The following is a 21,541-nucleotide window of genomic DNA, read 5'->3' as shown; positions in this document are numbered from 1 at the left end:
GTTCATCAGGGATATTGGCCTGTAGTTCTCTTTTTTTGCAGTGTCTTTATCTAGTTTTGGTATCAGGGTGATACTGGCCTCATAGAATGAATTTGGAAGTTTACCGTCCTTTTCTATTTCTTGAAATAGTTTAAGAAGAGTAGGTAATAACTCTTCTTTAAATGGTAGAATTCATCTGTGAAGCCATCTGCTCCTGGACTTTTATTTTTGAGGAATTTTTTGATTTCTGATTCAATTTCATTGCTGGTAGTGGGTGTGTTCAAAGCTTTTATTTCTTCCTGCTTTAGTTTTGGTAGCTTTACATAATATTTTAAAAACATACTCCCATTGAACTGTAGTCAAGTGTAAATTTTGGTATTCTTTTTTCTTTTACACAGGTATGGAAAGCAGTGACCAGTGGCCCTTTTTATCTGAATTGCAGTGGTTGAAAAGGAGAAGAAAGAGAGCAGTGAATGTGAGTGTGGCATTGAATCACGATCAGGGCCGCTTCACTCAGTTAAATTGTGTGCCCAAAATCACATAGTATCTCAGTGTACCTAAAGCAGTTTAAATTTGGGCAACTTCCTCTTACAAACAAAAACAACAAACCAAACTCCTCCTGTGATTTGAGTCTTATGGGCATATCAGCCTTTTCCATTAGTGATATAAACGGATTCCAGTGTCCTATGAACACTGATGGAGCGTATTGTATTAGCTTCCTTTTCAAAGCATGTTCTTACAAAACTTACAGTGTGTTTTTTTCTATTAAAAGTACAGCAGACTTTTTCTCACATGGCTTATATAACAAATTTGAAACATTTTGATAAGCAAAAAGTGTAAGGGGAAGCATTAGATTTTGAAATGTTGGCTAATTATGCTTATTTGTATTTCTTTCAAATTAAAAGTTCTGCTACACCAAAATTTGAAGCTGGATGTGTTTTTCTAAGGATCTATTTGATCATTAGTATCATGACAGTTACTAAATAAGAATCATGTAATTATAATCAACAACAATCATATAGCTCCCATGTATTGATAAATGTATAGGAGCTTTGTCATTGAAATTATGTTCCTAGTCTTTTTCATAATAGATTAGAAAGCTGTAATGATGGGGACTGTTTCGTAATTACATGGTGAATGCTATGTAACCGAGAATTAATTCCACAGCATATAGATTACATGGTAATTTACGAGATAACTTAATGAGTAATTATACTGAAAATTGCACATTTTAGATAATGTTTTGCTGAATGTATTTTTTTGTGAAAAAATTAGACCACCAGCCATCAGAAACTTAGTTACAGGTTAAATCGTCCTCTCTTTTATGAGCCTTTCTTCATATTATGGTGATTGTGGATACAATTTTTGTTTTTTTACTTAGAGACGTTTTTCTTGTTGTTTTCCTTACTCTTGAAGATGTGGTTGGTAATAATAAGTTTTATATAGGCTACTGATATTTCATGATAGTCCACCCTTATCAAATGTAAACTGACGAATGACCTTATACATAAAGAAAAAAGAGTCATCATTATTGATTTCCCAGTTATGAAAAAAGAAAGTCCAAATGATGGCTAAAATGCTTAGCACTTGCTTTTAAAATTATCTAGTAATAATCAAAATTTAGAAGAACTTGGAAAATAGTAATTGTCAATGTTTGTTCCTTTAGGAAGTTGTGTGGTTAAAATGTAATACGTTATTATTATAATTTCACTCCATTGAGTTAATGCGTCTTTTGACTATATGTATATATTTTAATTTTTTTTGTTTACTTATTTTGAGAGAGCACATGCATGCAAGTGGGGGAGGGGCGGAGGAAAAGGGAGAGAGAGAATCCCAAGCAGGCCCCACGCCATCAGCACGGAGCCCGACACGGGGCCTGAACCCACACACCAATGGATCATGACCTGAGCCTAAACCGAGTCAGACACTTAGCTGACTGAGCCAGCCAGGCTGCCCTTCTCTTAACTATATTGATAGCTGTTCCACGTGTGCTGTGCTATTCTTATTAAATGAATTTTAAGTAGATTTTCTTTGAAGTTTGAAGTAGATATGAATCTTTTTTTGGTCACAGTTTAATGCCAGAAAAATTGAGATTACTTATTTTAGCAGAATTATACTGTGCATTTTTCTCTAGAATATTCTTACATATGAAAATCATATAAAAATAACATGGGCTGTTCTTTGATGAGTATCTTAATGATAATTAAATACAATTCTTCTCTGAATACTTGAATGTTTGCCCACACTTTACAGTCACTTTCTTTGATCTCCTCACCAAGTTTCCTCCAGGGTGTTTATAAAGTTAGCAGGACGGGGTTCTTTGGAAATTCAGAGTCAATCTCCAAGTTCAGAGTTAGCATATAGAGAGTTAGATATAGAGATATATCTGACCACTCTGACCATATATGTTTATTTTCCACAGCCATCTCGTGGTGTGTTTGAAGAAATGAAATATTTGGAACTTATGATTGTTAATGATCACAAAACGGTAAGAATATAAGGAATTAGTGAGTTTTAAACCTGGTAGCTTGCTTAAGAAAGAGTACATTTCACTTTATATTTAAAGATTATTTGCTACTTACTAAGGCCAATATATTTAGATGTTTTATTTCTTTGGAACTATTGAATGGCTTGATTTATTTCATGGTGTTTGGAGACAGTGGGTTTTATAGAATTTTCACAACTCTGAACTTTCCTTTTATTTAGTGATTATAATTAATGAGTTTAACTGTCTGTTTGATGTCTTTTACACATCTTCATTTAAAATTTTTATCCTCTACTTTTCATCATCTATCTATTTGGCCACTATGTTTTTAATTTTATCACGTGTCTTTGTTCTGCTACATTTTTTTCTTAGTAATTATTATGGCCTGTGGCAAAAATAGTTATAGGAGATAAACATGTATAACAAAGGCATATCCATGGGGCGCCTGGGTGGCTCAGTCGGTTGGGCGACCGACTTCAGCTCAGGTCACGATCTCGCGATCTCACAGTCCATGAGTTCGAGCCCCGCGTCGGGCTCTGGGCTGATGGCTCAGAGCCTGGAGCCTGCTTCCGATTCTGTGTCTCCCTCTCTCTCTGCTCCTCCCCCGTTCATGGTCTGTCTCTCTCTCTGTCTCAGAGATAAATAAACATTAAAAAAAAAAAAAAGGCATATCCAAAGAGACTATCTTTGATGATTTATCTTCTTTAAATTTTAGAAAGATGAATAATATTGTGTTACTTATGTCAAAGTAAAATGTAAGTTAGCGTGTCACCTCAGTAACACTTAAGAGACATGAAAAATGATTATTGCCTCCTTTAGCCCTTCTTGAAAATAGAGTAGAAACTTTCTTAACCTTATTTTGCTTAATCATGTCCCTTATAAAATGGGTTGGCTGAAGCCTACAGCTTTCTAAAGAGTCTAACCAACACTTGGGGTATGCTGGTAAGTGTTTAACACCCAACTCTCTGGAAAAAAAAATACCTTGATTTATAATGTTTGCTGATATTGGTGGTGTAAATACTCCCATCGTAGCTGATTTCAAGCTACCCAAGTGAGGTCACTAAATGAAGAGCTGGAAAAAGTTGCATCCAGTTGGCTCTCGTGAACTGTTGGGAGGGGGCTCCAGAACCCCATGGCCACACTTCCCAGACTGGGTAGGCCAGTCGTAATTTTTGTTGTAATTACATAACTTAGTTAAAAAATTATATAAACTAAAACAAAGAGTACTTGCTTTTATGAAAACTCAGTTACATTCTGGAAAGATGAGAATCTGTAAGAAACACCTGAAAGTCAGGTATGGGTAAAAAACCTGTAAAGGATTGCAGCAAAAATTCAGATTGCCTCACATGTATCATTAAGTCCTTTTTTAAAAAAAGTTTTTTTAACATTTATTTATTTTTGAAAGACAGAGAGAGACAGGGTACTAGTGGGGGAAGGACAGAGAGATAGAGGGAGGAGACACAGAATCCTAAGCAGGCTCCAGGCTCTGTTGTCAGCACAGAGCCTGATGTGGGGCTCAAACGCACGAACTGTGAGATCATGACCTGAGCTGAAGTCAGATGCTTAACTGACTGAGCCACCTAGGCACCCCAAGTCCTTGTTTTATTTTGAGGAGACCAAATTAGATTAGCAGACTATAGGGTAAACTGACAACATGAAATTCTAATTAGTAGAGGCTACTCAAAAAAGGCCTTGAAAAAACCGTATATTTAAAAATGTGGTGACTTTTAATTTATTTTTAAACTTTTGAGTCTCTACTTTAGCAGACATTTTCCATTAAGTTGCAAGTACTAGTTCAATTATGTTAAATATTATTCAGTGGAATACCTCTTCATTTTATATGCAGATTTATTTTATTTACCAGTAGCTTTTTTATATATTGCTTGCTATATGTTAGAAGCAGCAGAATTTATCAGAATTACATACAATTTAGGAGAGGTCTTTTCTGGTGGGAAGGGAAACCAAATGTGTAGACAGCCATTTTAGCTAATGAAAGCTAAAAAAGGAGTTTCAGAAGGACATTAATTTTCTTGAAACCCCAAGATAATTTTTCACCTGAACTATTTTTGTTGATTGGCCCAATGAGTTTTTATCTAGCTACTTCTCAGTCCTTAGCACTGTGGTATGTTGTGAAATTAGGGCTTTAGACACTTAAGCTTTTTCTAATACGCATTATATAAATACTTTTAAAGTAGTGGAAGCAATAATTAAGCTACATGCAATGCCTTTAAATTCACAAAGTACATTCGCATATAGCTGAGAATTAATAGAACAGTTCTCCAACCGATTACTTTTGTAATTCCACATTTCCTGGTCCACCATACTCTATTGGGAAGGTACATAAAGCTATAAATCAAAGAGTAGATAGCAGTAACTGTATAAATAGAAAAAAAATTTTAAATTTATATGCTTTGAATTTATTTTTTAATCCTTTTAAATGGAAGCATGTGAATAATCTTGTCTTTGTCTTATGAATGATACAGTAGCACCCTCCCATTAAAATACCATTTTCATAAATAGAGATTTTCTGCACATTATACCATATATTCTGTGATAAAGTTAACTTGTTTCCGCTACCAAATTTGTTAATGGTAAACATTGATAATTATTTTATTATAATTAAAATTGAGTGAGAACTAGGCATGATATGTTCATTTATCTTTGAAGCTAGAAGAAAAGAACCGTAATTTGCAGTGATAAATTTGGAGGCAATGCACAGTAGGAAATGAAAAAAAAAAGTTTTTAAGTAGTTGTTGAATTTGATTGACACAAAGAAGTAGTAATTCAGAACATGGATCAGAGTACTGAAATTCATGTTTTGAAAGTAAAACTGAAGTAGAATAATTACCATCTATTTTTTTAATATCTGAATATTTGCTCTTGGGTTTTAGAATGATCATCCCTGGAATTACTCATCATACAATCTGTGCTAGATGAAGCAGCACAGTTGTTTTGATAACCGTCATCCTTGGGTTGAAAATCAAGCTTTAATTTTAATTTTTTCAAAAAGCAAATTTCTTAAACGTTGTAATTGTTCAGGAAGGAAAGTAAATTTGGCACTTTAAATGTAAATTATTTTCAGTGATCACAAAATGTGAAAGTAAGTTTTATCATAAATGGAGATTTTACAGTTTCTTTGTATGCAAAATTCTCATTCATTCAGGGACTAGAAACATTTTGCCTACATTCACATTCAAGCTCACCTCTTTAATTCAGAGTAACCTAATATTGGCTTCCTGAAAAAATGCAGACACCTTACTTTGAACAAGCATCATGTTTTCAGTGGCTTTCAACTAGAAAAGAAAAATCCCTCAATTTTGTAGAAAGCATCTTAGTAGCTGTCTGGTGGAACCTAATTTGTGAGCCAATTATAGCTTTGATAAGGGTCTGCAAACGTTTCTTTGAGCCACTTGGGCTAAATATAAATATGAAAAACTTTACTCTAATAGACAGTTGGTTGAAATATTTTAAAGTGCACAAGAAAATGTCTTGCTTACATTTTTGCTATGTCCTTATGTATAAGTCAAAGAGTGCAGGTGTGTTATAACTCAGACATTTTTTTTCGATTTAAACTTCAGTTTAAACCCTATTTAAAAACCACCGTATTTATGGGCACCTAACCAATTATGAGTTCTCATCAATAATCATGATTTATCGGGAATATACATAAACTATTTTATAAGAATTGTTAACGGAGAAGTTTTAGCTCCTGTCTGAACCCAGAGTAGGCATTGAATTCCATCTGTGTGACCTTGGATAAGTTCTTTGTCCTCTCTGAACCTCATATTTCTAAAATGGGGCTAGTAAACGCCACCTCATAGAATTGTGAGGCGCATATATTTGTTGTAGCAGAAACACTTACTGGTCCTGGTAAATCCTAGCTGCTCGGGTAAATGGCACTGCAGGTGAACAAATCCAGTGGGTGCTACTAGCTGTCATCATTTATGCTCTCTCAGCAGCCTTGGACGCGGCTCAGCACGCTCTCCCATTTGAAACATTTTCTTCATCTCTCAGCTTCTGTGACACAACAGCCCCCCCCACCTCCCTAGTTATTTCTTCTTAGTCTTGTGTACCTGGCCTCTAGCATTTTGCGAATACCCCTAACTTGGTTTTGGGCTTTCTTTTCTTTCTAGAACTCCCCCAGAGTGCCCACTTCCAGTCTCAACCTTTAACTAGTATCATGACTTTAAACTTGACCCTCTCTACTTTATGCCTCTAGCCTCCTGGATCCATCCTTATGTATCCACTGTCTACTTGCATGCCTACTTCAGTACTGAATAGGCTCATCTCCAACGTTTCTGAATCACAACTCTTGATTCCTTAGTCCTAATCTTCTCTTCTCCTAGTCTTTCTCATTATTTTAAATGGCACCACTATTCCCCCAGCTATCCAAGTTCAAAACGTAGCAGTCATCTTTTATTTTCTTCTTTCCTCACCTCCCACATCGTATACATCAGCAAGTCGTGGGACCCCTGCCTTCAGAGTGTGTCCACTTACTTCTCTGTCCAGATACCCAGCCTTCCTTACCTCTTACCTGGACCATTGCAGTAGTTTCCTGGCAGGTCCCTCTCCTTGCATGCTGGACCCTCTCTAATTCACTTACCCCACAGTGGGCAGAGTGGGCTTTCTAAAAAGGAAAATAGAGACGGGGAAATTACAAACATGAAATAAGTGAAAAACATCACATTTTGATAGACTTCCAAAAAAGACCTCATTTTGTTAAATTTTTTAACTTGCATGTCGTATTTTTCCAGATAATTATATTATAAAAAGAAGTCTACAAAATGGACAAATTAATGTTCAGAAGAAAATAAAGTGAGTTGTAATAGGTGCCTTAGAATAGGTGTCAGCTAATATCTTTCCTTTCTTTTTTGTGCTTCTTCACGTTGAGACTTTTTAACATTTTCATCACCCCAAAGGGACTTAGTGTTGAGACTTTTGCTTTTAGCTTAAAAAATGTCTTTGACATTTTTTAGTCTGTGGAATTTGCTGGACAACTTAAAATCCTTAACTATTTACAGCAGCTTCTTTATGCTAGGTTTGAAAACCCTGTTAAAGTACCTTAAGTTTTTTCAATCAATACGATGTTTTATGGCCCAGTTATATGCACAGATTGATGTTCACTACCAGTAAAGAACACATAAAGATAGTTCAGGTCAGATTGGAATGCACAGTGGCAGCAGTAACATAGAGTCTGAGTCTGTTCTGAGTCCAAGTCCATTCAGGTTGGCGTAACAAAATACCGCAGCCTGGGTGGCTTATGAATAACAGAAATTAATTTCTCACTGTTCCAGGGGCCGAGGAGCCCAAGACTGTGGTGCCAGCATGGTTGTGTTCTGGTGAGGGCCTGCTTCCCGCTTCATAGCCAGCACCTTACTCTGTCCCCATTTCTTCTAGTAGAAGGGGCAAAGGAGCTCTCTGGAGCTTCCTTTATGAGGCACTACTCCCACTTATTAGGATTCCACCTCATGACCAAAGCATCTCCCACAAGCCCCGCCTCCTCAGACCATCATTTTGGGAATTAGGATTTCACCATATGAATTCGGGGGAATACAAACATTCACACTATGGCAAATGTTATAAATGTAAATGGTTATAAATTAACGAATGCTACCAAACCAATAGGACGGTACTAATTTATGGCACATTTTTCATGGGTTGTCATATATAAAATATGATAAAAAATAAATATCGGGTATCTAAGCATGAAGACCTAGATTCTTTGTTTAAAAAAAACATAGTACCACAGGTAGAGAGAATTAAATGAAGGGAGACTGACAAATTTATAGTGTGAAAAGTGGGCAAAGGAGAAGAAAAAAAGAATATTATGGGTTTCCAACATAGAAACATTTTTAATAGTTGTGAAAGACATGTTATTTTAGTAATTGTGATTAAAGACAGATTTTAAGATTTATGGTGCAAATCTGATTCAGTAGTTTTGAGTCTGTTTTCCTTTCTCCTCGGTAGAGGGCGTGATCCCCCTGCGTAGATGTCAGTTTTCCAATGCCCTCTCAAAGACCTGCTGCGCAGTATTTGCTAAAACTGTAGCCCTCCAGATGTTGTTGTGGAATTATTCTGTTAATTGACTTTTGTTTATTTTCTCAAATAATCATAAATAACCATAAACATTCTTGAAAGCTTCCTGTGGAGGAGGCATTCTTCTGAAAGAATATACTGAAATGTATGAAAGAATGCATTCCGTATCATGGGCAGTATCTAAAATGCTGCCGAGGAAATTTTCTTGGTGTGTGTATGGTCTGGAGTTTAAAGTGAGAAGGGTGTCGTATTGGGCCTAAATTTCTTGGCTAAGCTCTTTGTAAACTGGTAAAGGTGCTTCCAGTGAAAACAAAAAGGTTGCATTTGTAGACATTAAGACTGAATTAACAACTTACTTCTCAGGTGTAAAGCCTCTCACACAGGTTTCTTTTTTTTTTAATTAAAGTATTTTTTTATTATTACTATTTGTAATATAATTTACTGTCAAATTGGCTTACATACAACACTCAGTGCTCATCCCAACAAGTGCCCTCCTCGGTGCCCATCACCCATTTTCCCTCTCCCCTCCTCCTACCCACCCCCCACTCCCCCCATCCACCCTCAGTTTGTTTTCTGTTCGCACAGATTTCTACAGGCGCTCTCCTTACCTGGAACTGGTAAGGTGTTTTAGATAGAGTGTTGCTGCTTAACAGAGAAATAAAATAGAACACCACCATATCCAACATGGCACAAGCTGAACTGTGTATTTTTGATACCCATTTGTACTATTGCTGTGAGATTTCTGCTTTTACTGTATTTTGAAATTTACCATGAAATTATGATTTAGCAGTGACTGGTTTATCCTTTCCCCCCCCCAGTATAAGAAGTATCGCTCTTCTCACGCACACACCAATAACTTTGCAAAGTCTGTGGTCAACCTTGTGGATTCTGTAAGTATCCTGATTTTCTTGAACCTATTTTTCCAAGATGGAATGGTTTATATTTCTACCTGTTTACTTGTTATTTGAATTCTTTCTTGGGCAAAAGTAAAAATGCCATCCTTAAGCTCATCTGGCTAAGAAGTTATAGGGTGGAAACTTCACAAAGAGTAGTGTCCTCAGAGCTAGGAGGGCTGCTGAGTCATTCTCAGTATCCCAGAGATGCATTAGTGCTGCTTATAAGTGATGTCCAGACCTGTTTGTCACCAAGCCTATGAAGGACAAAAACACAAGAGAAAATAAACTACCAAAAGAGTATAAATTACACTTGACAAATGAGACTTTGGTGATAATAACCAGTTGAGCTTACTGTCTTAAATATATGGCAAGAGAGCTAGTAGATTGAGGTGGAGTATGTTTGGAGAATATAGGAAATACAGTTTTATTTTGTTTTGTTTTAACTAACATTTACTTTCTTAGTAGTGAATGCTTCAGATTTTATTCCTAGATGACAGCATTAAGTGCAGTCCCCAAATGAAACTAATTCGAAACAGTAAAATCTGTATCTTCTTACAAAGACTTCTAACTGTATAAAATCGTTCATATCAATATTTTTTCCCTCTCATTTTGTAAGTTACAGAGAATAATGGTTAAGGTTTTCTTCCTTGTTCCTGCTTTAGCTAGAATTCCATAGATGTGAATATTATTTGCTGTGTTCCAATAACTGGTTCTATTTGCCATAGCCATTGGCTAAATATAGCATACTGCTTTGTGTTCTAATGTAAAGTGCTCTTTTGTTCAGTTAAATATATTTTTATCTGATATTTATTATATGCCCCTCTTACCTGGCAAAAGAAGACTTTTTATGAGTTGCCAACTATCTAAATGATACTTGTTTTCTCCAAAGAACTGCCTCCTTTTCTGCCTTTGAAACAGTCCCCGAACCTTCAATGTTGTAAATACTCATAACATATGACACCTACAGGGACAGCTAGGTAAAGGCATAATACGGGTGGATGAGCATAGTGGGTCATACAGAGTTAGGACTGAAATTCTGAAAGCCAGTTTACACGTGGGTAATTAATTTTCCGTAATTTCAGCTCTTGTAAGCCGCCTTCTCAGACAAAAACTATAAGTTAATATGGAAAAGAGAGTATCGGGCACACCTTTTTCGCTGCCAAAGTTGTTGACTTGGTAGCATCTTTGTGTTGGTCATTCTACCATGATTGAATGGAATCACATCTTGCAAAGTGCAGTTTTTGTTTTGGGCTCTCCTATAAGCTGACCAGCTCTAACTTGCTCGTCGTAAAATCATTTTAGCTTCGGGTTGAGTCAGGCACGATGATATTTTCTTTCTTCGGTGGGTTCAAAGACATCCATTATTTTCTTAATTAGCTTGAAAATAGGACAAAGTGACAGCAGTCTTTGAAGTCGCTTAATTGTGTGAATTGTTTAGCTACTCGGCCGGAACTGGAGAAAGAGAGCCGAAAGATACAATTTAAATGTTGTGAATGATGCCACCCCGTGGCGAGGGTGAGGTGGGTGATACGCATCTGCTTTTCCCTGTTGTGGCCCAGATCCACGACTCCCGCTGGCTGTTATTCTAGGTGTCATGTCACAAGGCCTCCAAGGGCAAGCCAGCCATGTTGCTGGTGCTTGTCCAAGGATTTACCAGACTATTCCAATCCTGCAGGACTCGCTGGTCGCACTGCGCTTACCCGGAGCCAGTATATCAGGCTCCTACGTGTCACCTCCTGTGAGGTTTGGAAGGGTGATTTTACTCCACCCTGTTTAGAATTTATGTCCAGACTTTTGAATCTTGACATCCCTACTGTCCATCCCCCAGTAGGATGCCTGGCCACTAAATGTGCTCATTTAGGATTGAAATAGTCTAGTAGGAGAGAGGCTGAATTGTGTGATTGTGATTTCTTTTTTTAATTTTTGCTCTTGGAAATGAGAAAGTAAAGAAGATTCTTTATGATGAGCTAATTGTGACCTCATGTTCTCCTCTCACCTCCCCTCCTGTCCTTCCACTGACTCTGAATCACTGATTGTGCATGTTTGACCCAGTGTTTTCCTCCTGCACCTGTCCTGTTGTATACCCTCAGATTTACAAGGAGCAGCTTAATACCAGGGTTGTCCTGGTGGCTGTAGAGACCTGGACTGAGAAGGATCATATTGAGATCACCACCAACCCTGTGCAGATGCTCCATGAGTTCTCCAAATACCGGCAGCGCATTAAACAGCATGCTGATGCTGTGCACCTTATCTCGTATGTACCTGTGGTCTTTGGGTTGACATTTATCTTGATCCCTTTATTGGACCACCTAAGTTATACATAAGTGTATGGATCCTGAATTGATTCCTTTCTCTGGTTATATACGTAGCAGGGAGGTAAGCCTTCTGGTGCTAGGAAGGTGGTTCCATGGTCATAAGATTTACCTTCAGAGCATGATCTTACTTTCACACTTTACATCTTGCAGGTGAACTCATGATTCAAGGTGGCTGCTGGTGCACCAGCTTTTATTACGGGCACCAGGAGTACAGGGAGGGAAGAGTGCAAGAGAGCACTCCTTCCAGCTGAGTTAGCTCCATTAAAGTGGATTTCCTGAAAGCTTGCACATATCAATTTTTACCAGTAAATCATTTGCTAGCCCTTTGTCATAGCCACACCTAGCTGCAAGAGAGACTAGGAAATATAGTCTTTTGAGGTGAACCATTGAATAAAATTGAGATTTTATCCTTAAGGAAAAGGATTGCCATACTTTCTTTTAATATAATAAGTGGTTTCCTTGTCCACTCATTACAAAGCTGTTTTCAGACCATCCTCTAAGACCAACCAAATTCCTCCTTCCTTGCCTCTCACCTTAGCTCTTTACTCGTTTCTCTCAGTCCATAATCAGCAACTTCTTTTTTTTTTTTTAATTGTTTTTAATGTTTGTTTATTTTTGAGACAGAGACAGATTGAGCATGAACGGGGGAGGGTCAGAGAGAGAGGGAGACACAGAATCCGAAGCAGGCTCCAGTCTCTGAGCTGTCAGCACATAGCCCGACGTGGGGCCGGAACTCATGAACCGTGAGATCATGACCTGAGCCGAAGTCGGAGGCTCAGCCGACTGAGCCACCCAGGCACCCCCAGCAACTTCTAATAATTTATAAATTTATAATAATCAGCCAGTGCTTCGTAGGTGCTCAGTTAATGTTTGTTCTACGGAGATTGCTTAACATAACATGAATCTAAAGGTATTTAGAATGTAGTTTTTGATTTCCTGAGGGAAGTTGAATTTGGGGTATTCAGTGTAGAGTGAGTAGACCTGTTTTGGGACATGATAGTCCCATATATGATGGCCACCACATTGGCTTCCTGATTGCCCTTTCTTTTTCTGTAGGCGTGTGACATTCCACTATAAGAGAAGCAGTCTGAGTTACTTTGGAGGTGTCTGTTCTCGCACAAGGGGCGTTGGCGTGAATGAGGTAAATTTGATCAATTTTCTTAAAGTAGAGCTTTATCTTTGCATCTGATCTCTTTCTTCCCTGTGGCCTAGTTTACATCCCTCTTGGGCTTGTTTAAAATGACAGTGACACCGGGAATAAGGTATAAGTGATTTATATTAGTAAACAGAACCCAAAGTGGTCTTTGGTGTTAAAAAAGAGGTATTGCTTCATTTCATAATGATAGTATTTCATATTTATCAGGCAAACACATGCCAAAGATTGATCCAGATATTTTTTTCAACTCTATGGATAAATTTTTATAAACTTATTACTCCTTTCCTGATAACTTTAAGCTATAATGCTCTCCTGCAGATGTTAGGTTTTCATTCATTTAAATCAAAGAATGTGTGATTATATTTAATCAGTATCTTTGGTTTCTCCCTATGTAAAATTTTCATTTTTATGCCTTCTACCTGTCTATCTATAGAATTCATTGAAACAAATGTTTCCTTCATCTCATTGTTTGGATTCCAGTACCTTCATTTATATAAAGGAAATTCTTACAACAGTTGGCGACAGCACTCAAAAAGGCTGAACCAACTATAGCTAAACCCTGATAAATGCCAGGATATATTATAACAAGTTGTAGCCAATAGCCATCATTCAGTAGAGGCCTCTCTGAGGCCTCTCTGAGCCATCATTCTGTCAAGGCCTCTCTCTCGACATATTTTTAGTAAGTTGAATTTATTCTTGGTTTGGAATGAGTTGGATTGGGGCACAGCCTTTTACGAATTGTATCTTATGTTTCCATGTGAGAGCATCAAGTTCTGAGAGATGCCACATAGGAAGAGAGGCGTTCTGCTTCTTGGGCCCAGTTGCAAGGAAGAGGTGCTGAGGAACGTATGCCGTCTTTTGATGCTGTGAGGCTCTGCTTAGGGAACTGAGATGATATGTGGTGATGATTAAGAAATAATAACTAGCTTTGTGCACTCTCTCAAATGTTTCCCACACACTTTCAACTCTGAAAAACAGTATGGTCTTCCAATGGCAGTGGCACAAGTATTATCGCAGAGCCTGGCTCAAAACCTTGGAATCCAATGGGAACCTTCTAGCAGAAAGCCAAGTATGTACATTGACCTTCTTACTCACTTTCATGTGCCATTCTGTCTATATAATGCATGTCCGGTCAATAAAGAAATATTGTTCATTCCTAAGTCATTATAGTTTAATTGTAGTCTACTTCCTTCCTCTTAAAAAAGATGATCAAATGAGCGACTTAAGGTAATTTTTAATCCGTTTTGGGTTGTAGATATCTCTCCTTTAAAATTCATAAAATCATACTCACTTTCTCAGAGTGGGATCAGGTCTTTCTCACACTGCAGAATGTTGGGGGTGAGGTCGATGAGTACTCACTCTCTGGGTTCTAAGCAGCGGAGTATAGAAACTGGATGCCAGTGAGACTCCATCAGGGAGTTAATAATAGTACATTTGGATCAAGGAATAGCTTAGATCTACTATAAGAAAGCAGCGCCAACTCTAATTAAAATTCCCCACCTACCTACCTCCAACTGAACTCACTCACATGGTCCCATCAGAAGAGTTCAAGAAGAAGCCTCCCCTCCAGGCAGCTCTGCCCTAGGGCCCTTTAAGCCTGGGAATGGGTGGCAGATGATAACACTCTAGTGGGCAGGCAGTGCCAGGAGGGAGTCCACACAGGGCCCCAGATCCCATCCAGTGGGAAAGTGCAGCCAGTGACGGCTGGTGTCACTCTCTTCACTAATCAGAAGAGAGGAAGATGGAAAGACAGGACTGAGCTTCTGGTAGCAAAATATCCAAGGCCCACAATGGTTTTAGGAGTCCATGAAAAATTTGAATTTCTTTAAAAATCAGAATGAAATCCAACCTGGATTATATTAGTCTTTAAACCAACAAAGTAGCAAAATACAATTTCTAATACACTTTGGTGGCACGAGGCCAAAGTGCCTAAGGCTCACAAAAATAATAATGCGACCTTGTGGATAAAAGGACCGAGGTATTCACTCAAATTATTCTCTTAAGTGGAAGTCTGCTCCCCTCTGTGAAACTATCAGATGCTTGAAGTAAAGGTCTCCTTGCCCACCTCACTTCCCCAAAGAAGAAAAGGACAACAATCTACGTTCACATTATTCTACATTTTATACTTTTAAAAAAAATATTTTTTTAATGTTTGTTTACTTCTGAGAGAGAGAGAGAGAGAGAGCTAGAGCACAAGCAGGGGTAGAGAGAGAGGGAGACACAGAATCCGAAGCAGGGTCCAGGCTCTGAGCTGTCAGCACAGAGCCCGATTCAGGGCTCCAACCCATGGGCCGTGAGATCATGACCTGAGCTGAAGTCAGATGCTTAACCAACTGAGCCACCCAGGCACCCCGATTTTATACTTTTTTGATGACTCTCAAATAATTGTCATTAATGCACATGTTATGGGAACTTGAAACAAAATACATATCCACGGGCTTCTCAATTTCCTTTTTGGACGTATTAAGTCATCACTTTGTGGGTGTATTAAGTCTGGTGGCACTTTGCAAATATCCATAAACTTTCATTTATTAATATCTTGCTCAGAGTATTTGCTTTCCCAAGGAAACACACAGTACACATCAAAGGAGGTATTTGGGGTTCCATCAGCGGGATAGATGGCTTTAAAATCTGAAAGAATAGGGCCAGGTATATGGCCTTGTTTGAGAAGGGTGGGGCTGTGAAGAGGCCAGCGCTGGGGTCAGCAGAGACCTGTTACAGAGTTGGGTGAGGGTCTGCGGTGAGAAGTAGGGGTTCATTACTGATGCCTGGTGTAGTTCCTTCCTAACATGTTTTATTCCTTTGTGAATTATTTGTTTAGGTAGATAGTTCATTAGTTCTGAACTTCGATTTTTGAAAAAATCCCATCTGGAGTCTTTCTGTAAACACATCTGTGTTTATGATAGAAAAAAGAATAGGAAAAATAAAAGAACAGCCCATTACTGTATCAGTATGGCAGTGTCTGACATCCATGTTGAGTTTATGACTATTGTTTAATTTAAATGACTATTTACACTTTTATTTTAGAATGCTCTCTTTTCCTAAACCTTTTAGCGTAGTGTTCTTCAAGTCCCGGCCCAACCTCACCTTGACTCGAGCAAATGGAATTCTCTCCTGGAACCTCCGTGTGCTCTGTTGGCGGAGCTTCAGTGATGACTCGTTATATCTGTGCAAGAGAGCCTTCCAGCTCACAGAGCACATACAGGTGCTCATCTTGCATGAGCCCGCGACCCACTCTGGGAGATAGGCAGAGAGGTTATTCCCCGTTTTCCACATCAGGTGGAGTTTGGACCAGAACTCAGGCTTTTCATTTCCAGACCAGGCTACTTTTCCCTAAACATTAATTGAGTTCTCTGAGTTACAAACACGAAGAGAGGCACAGTTTTATTCCTTAGCAGCTGTTGTCTTAGGGAGCAACCTATACTCCTGGAAAGGATAAAGAAGTATTGTTTTAAAAGAAATAGGTTTTGTTTGGAGAGACCTCACGTTCTGTATCTTTAGGACATGAAATTGGTGATGAGAATTATCTCAAGAGCTGCAGTGCAAAGTAAAGATGTGACTTTTGTTGTTTCTCTCTTTTTTTTTCTTGCTTATTATTTCATCGGACTAGAATGTGACTGCACAGAGTCCTGGGGTGGCTGCATCATGGAAGAAACAGGGTAAAATTTCATTATATATGCATTTGAAATATGCCTTTCACTGAAATTGCTGTTTATGATTAGATACACAGTCTCCCAAGTACTGGTCTCTTAGGTTCAATACTCAGTATAAATTCAATAGTTAATTATCTTATATTTTAAAAATGGAAGGACTAATTTGCCTTATATTTTAATTTTTTGCTTAAATTTGTTGATAATAAAATATAGTAATAACTGCTATTTCTTTCTATTGACCTTTAAAGGAAGCACATTATTAAATGCTTCTAAGTTTAGCAGAGGCATTAATTTTTTAGTGCACTTAGAATAAAAGCTGGTTGTCTGCCTGAAGCAGTCAATGAAAATCAATTTATCAATTTATATTTTAAGGAACTCTCCAATAGACATGTTTGCCATAGTAAAAATTACACTATATTGCTTATATAATCAGTATAGCTTTTTTGGTTCTTAAGATACTTTATTGTGTCTAAATTAGGTATCTCCTATTGATAGAAATTTGAACATTTTCTCACCTATTTCTTCTTGTGAGGACACTCTGGGAACTAGAACCCCTTTTTAGTTGCCATTGCAGCTGTGAACCAAAGCCTGGAAACATTGCCCCAGCCCCTGCACCCACAGGAGCCACTGGCCCATGGCCATCTAAGCTAGAGCCCACCCCTTCTAGCTGGAAGAGGTTTTCTCACCCGTTTTGTCTCTCTTGTTCCTTCTGCCCATGCCAGATATCTGTTCAACACATCACCCATTTCTGGTCCTACCCCCATCCCGAGGAGCCCCAGTGGCCAGAGGCCCTGACCTACTCATGCAGAGTCCCTTCCTTACTCTTCCCCGGGAGTCCTGCTCATGGGGAAAAGACGAGTGTGAGTGTGAGGGTTTGCAGAGAGAGTCAAAACTCCGCCTGCTGCTTCAGGACATAGGTTTCTAGAAATGTAGTTTAAACGTGAAACCGTTAGCCTTCATGCTCCCCTTACTATTGCACCACAATTTAGTAACATTATGGGTTAAACAGCATTTTCAAGGACTACTCTAGGAAGGTAACACTATTGATAATATTGCTTCTAAAGGGAGCTGCCTTCTGCCTTCTGAACTCCCAATTTCTAAATGAATTTTTGGACTGACCACCCTTAGAATATAAAAAAACTACTTAGTGTGTGTGTGTGTGTGTGTGTGTGTGTGTGTGTATTTAAATATGTGTATGTATGCCAATTTATTTCCTGATTTGAAAATGCAGTCTTATCAGACTTTTAGAGGAAATGCCAAGCCTCTTTAAAAGATCCCTGTCAACAATGGTAGGTTTTTCCTACTTCCATATACTACCCTCATGCACCAGGTTACAAAAAAACTGTTGGATTACATCTCGGAATAAGCGGCCTGTCACTCTCAAATCAAGTACTGTGACAAATATGCCCGAGGAATCAGCATGTATGATTCCATTTAACCATGACCATATGTATAATATTTTCCTATACACTGACCTAGAGATAGTAATTTGATTAATTTCATCACACAGGCTTATATTCCTGCTAAATCATTAATATCACCAAATAGTTTTTGAAGTTGAGCATAAGGAGCTATTTATTACCTAATTCTAATTCAGAAGGAGCTTACCCTATGTGTCAAAAACATATATACAGATATCCGTGTGTGTGTGTGTGTGTGTGTGTGTGTGTGTGTGTGTATAGTATAATACTTCTCTTTAGGGTTTCCTTGTTTGCCTCAATTGTGTTCCTGAAGCCTGCATTATATAATCTTTAATAAATTAACGGTCACAATTCCTTCCTCCAAAGTAGAATCTGACAGGTTCCCTTGTGTCTTTTATTCGGGACAGAGGCAAAAAAGTGCTTGCCTTTACTGAGACAGAGCAAATAAAAACGACCACATTTAAAAATACAGCCTAGGTGGAGAAGTTTTGTGATGAGCTTTCTAAACCTCTTCTAAGCCAAGGCACAGAAGAGCTTGGCTGCTGAGGAGGTTGTAACCTGCCTCCCAATCTGTGGTTTTCTTTGAATTTCTATTTTTGTAAACTCTACCACACATACTTATTTGGCAATTGGAACATAAATGCCTTGTCAACATTTGTGTGGAAGCATCTAGATCCAGAGTGAACATTTTGTTCTAGTTCAAGGGTTTTAATTTTCTTCTTTGATGACTGCTTTTGGTAAATTATTTACATAATTGATTCTTTATTTTCTCAGGGTGTCCCACTCCCGGAAGTTCTCAAAGTGCAGCATTTTGGAATATAGAGACTTTTTACAGAGAGGGGGAGGAGCCTGTCTTTTCAACAGGCCGACAAAGGTTAGTAACTCAGAAAGTGTAATCATTTGTCCAATTTTGTTTTTGCTTCTAAGAAGTTCATTTAATGTGCATAACACTTAGGAAAGCAACAGCCTTTGAAATCATATACACCTCAGATCTACTCGCAAATCTCTTATTTGTGGGAAAGGACTTAAAAGCCATTCTTGCGTTTTACTGCTTGTGAAATGTTGAAGAGTAGCTTAATAAAACTAGATGCAGAAAGACTTATCTTTTTACAGTGGAATACTGCCAAACGTCAGATACTTGTCTTGGAAAACAGGTTTTCTTTCTGTCGATCAGATTAATATTTATAGAAGCCATTATCATCTTGAAGAACTAGTCCTGTTTAAATGAATGATAAAACCATAGTTTCCCCGCTCTGAATCTCTGATTTTTCAATGCTGGCTGTACCCCTCCCACCCTCCCCTCCAAACAAACATCCTTCAATTAAAATATTTTTGAAATTTTCACATTAGGGTTTTTCATCCTGCTGCTAAGAGATTGTGGATTAGATTAAGATATATTGCTTTAGGGATGCCTGACTGGCTCAGTCGGTTAAGCGTCCGATTGAGGCTCACGTCATGATGTCACGGTTCGTGGGTTCGAGCCCTGCACCGGGTTCTGTGCTGACAGCTCTGAGCCTGGAGCCTACTTCGGATTCTGTGGCTCCCTCTCTCTCTGCCCCTCCCCTGCTCACTCTCTGTCTCTCTCTCAAAAATAAATAAGCGTTAAAAAAATAAAAACAAAAAAACAACAAAGAAAGATATATTGGTTTAACCCATTTCTCTGACAAAAATTCTATTTTCCTTTGGCATTCTCTCTAGGGCTTTTTTTTTTTTTTTTTTGAGTGGTCTATTCTCCTAGACAGGAAGCATTACTAATATGAGCCAGCCAAAAAATGGCTCGAGGTATTTACGGATCTCATAAATACATATGTGTATTTAGTATTTATTCTGTAGTCCCTCTGTGTGGGAAGGTCCATGTTGTCAAATGGCAGTTCATCAAATTCATATACACAGTGTCACAATCCTTATCCATAATTCCTTAATTCAAAAAGCTCAGAAAATTGGAAGTGTTTTTTATGAGTTTTCATAGAACATGTCAAGGCAGTAAAACTTGTCTTGGACTGAAAACCTTTATTATCTCCCATAGTGTAAATATTCATAAGTCTTACTGCAGAAATAGAAATGTTTTTGATTTTAGGGTATGCATGAGGCCCCTCAGGGCTTTTATATAGAACATGGTAATTGCATCATACTTTTCTAAAATCTAGCAAAGCCAGACTTTCAAACTCACTGGCTACAAAGCTTTTGGATAAGAGATTATGGACCTATCGTAGCATTTTTGGAAATGAATTTTTCAACAAGCAAAGAGATAGGATTGCTGCTAATTCGCAGATGGTATAGAAATTCTAACATTGCACATTTCATATTGCTTTTGACAATACTACTTCATAAGCCAAATATAACCCATTTGCTATACAAGAAGATTTAATGCTCTATGAATTGAGAGAGCAGTGAAATCATGTTAGCCTTAAAAAAATAAAAATCAGTGACTAATGTGGATAGTTGACAGACTAATTTACTACTATCCTCATAAGTAAGTGATACTCCTGTAGTCAGAGGATAGTAGTTTGATGTCTGACACCTATATGAAGTCTCAGTAAGGCTGCAAAAAAAGAAACAGGAATTTTAAAGTGACCTTGCATCATGTAATTCGGCTGCCTGCCTTTCATGGCATTGATCTCAATACAGGAAATCTGAAAATTTCAAAGTGTTTAAAATGGGGGAAATGAGTATTAATGAATTAATGTGAGCTGCTGGCTTTATGAATTGCAATGTATGTGACTAATTTTACCTGCCTTGTGTCTCGCCAGCTAATTATAAGTAGCATGCTTGAGGGAACAGCACTGAGTTCTAAAGTTTCTAGAGTGTGTTAAAGGATCCACTACTAGGTTTCTGAAATTGCCTGTGAGTAGAAAGAAAATTATTCCAATAACTTGGAAACTAAATAAAAATGACTATACATCTTCAATTTTAAAAATTAGTAAATACAGGGGCACCTGGGTGGCTCAGTCGGTTGAGTGTCTGACTTTGGCTCAGGTTGTGATCTCACGGTTCACTAGTTTGAACCCTGCGTTGGGCTCTGTGCTGACAGCTCAGAGCCTGGAGCGTGCTTCAGATTCTGTGTCTCTCTGTCTGTCTGCCCCTCCCTGGCTTATGCTCTGTCTCTGTCTCTCTCTCATCTCTCAAAAGTAAACATAAAAAAATTAAAAACTAGTAAATACAGATTTATTTTTTTAAGCTACATGGCGGAATTATTTATTTATTCATTCATTTATTTATTTATGAGTTATTTATTTATTTATTTATGAGTTATTTATTTATTTATATTTTGAGAGAGGGGGCGCACTCATGAGAGAATGCCAAGCAGGCACCGTGCCATCAGCGTGGAACTCTACGTGTGCGGCTGCATCTCATGAACTGTGAGATCATGACCTGAGCCAAAGCCAAGAATAAATGCTTAACCGACTGAGCCACTCAGGTGTCCTAGAAGGATTTTTTTAAGCCCCCATGGATTCCAGTAGAACTGTTTATATGTATGCATGAAGGAACTGACTCTTTTTTTCTAAGTGCTTTTGGTGAGTGAATGTATGCATGCGTGGTTTCCATGTTATTTTCGCATTATCTGTGTGTCTGTTTTCTGTGCTATGGGACTCTTCCCAC

General features: G+C 38.1%; 1 protein-coding gene across 3 annotated transcripts in view; it reads left to right on the top strand.

Annotated features, from left to right (window-relative positions):
• ADAM23 (ADAM metallopeptidase domain 23) overlaps positions 1-21,541 on the top strand; it is a 171,627-nt gene that overhangs the window by 110,305 nt on the left and 39,781 nt on the right. For all 3 annotated transcript variants that reach the window (XM_049615076.1, XM_049615074.1, XM_049615075.1), the window contains exons 8-15: positions 378-454; positions 2,402-2,467; positions 9,319-9,390; positions 11,487-11,650; positions 12,768-12,852; positions 13,846-13,936; positions 16,478-16,526; positions 18,716-18,815. In XM_049615076.1, coding sequence (XP_049471033.1) covers positions 378-454; positions 2,402-2,467; positions 9,319-9,390; positions 11,487-11,650; positions 12,768-12,852; positions 13,846-13,936; positions 16,478-16,526; positions 18,716-18,815 — 704 coding nt within the window. The remainder of the gene's footprint in view (positions 1-377; positions 455-2,401; positions 2,468-9,318; positions 9,391-11,486; positions 11,651-12,767; positions 12,853-13,845; positions 13,937-16,477; positions 16,527-18,715; positions 18,816-21,541) is intronic.

This window comes from Panthera uncia, assembly GCF_023721935.1.
Source record: "Panthera uncia isolate 11264 chromosome C1 unlocalized genomic scaffold, Puncia_PCG_1.0 HiC_scaffold_3, whole genome shotgun sequence".
Classification (NCBI taxonomy): Eukaryota; Metazoa; Chordata; class Mammalia; order Carnivora; family Felidae; genus Panthera; species Panthera uncia.
This window is presented reverse-complemented; position numbering and strand designations above follow the sequence as displayed.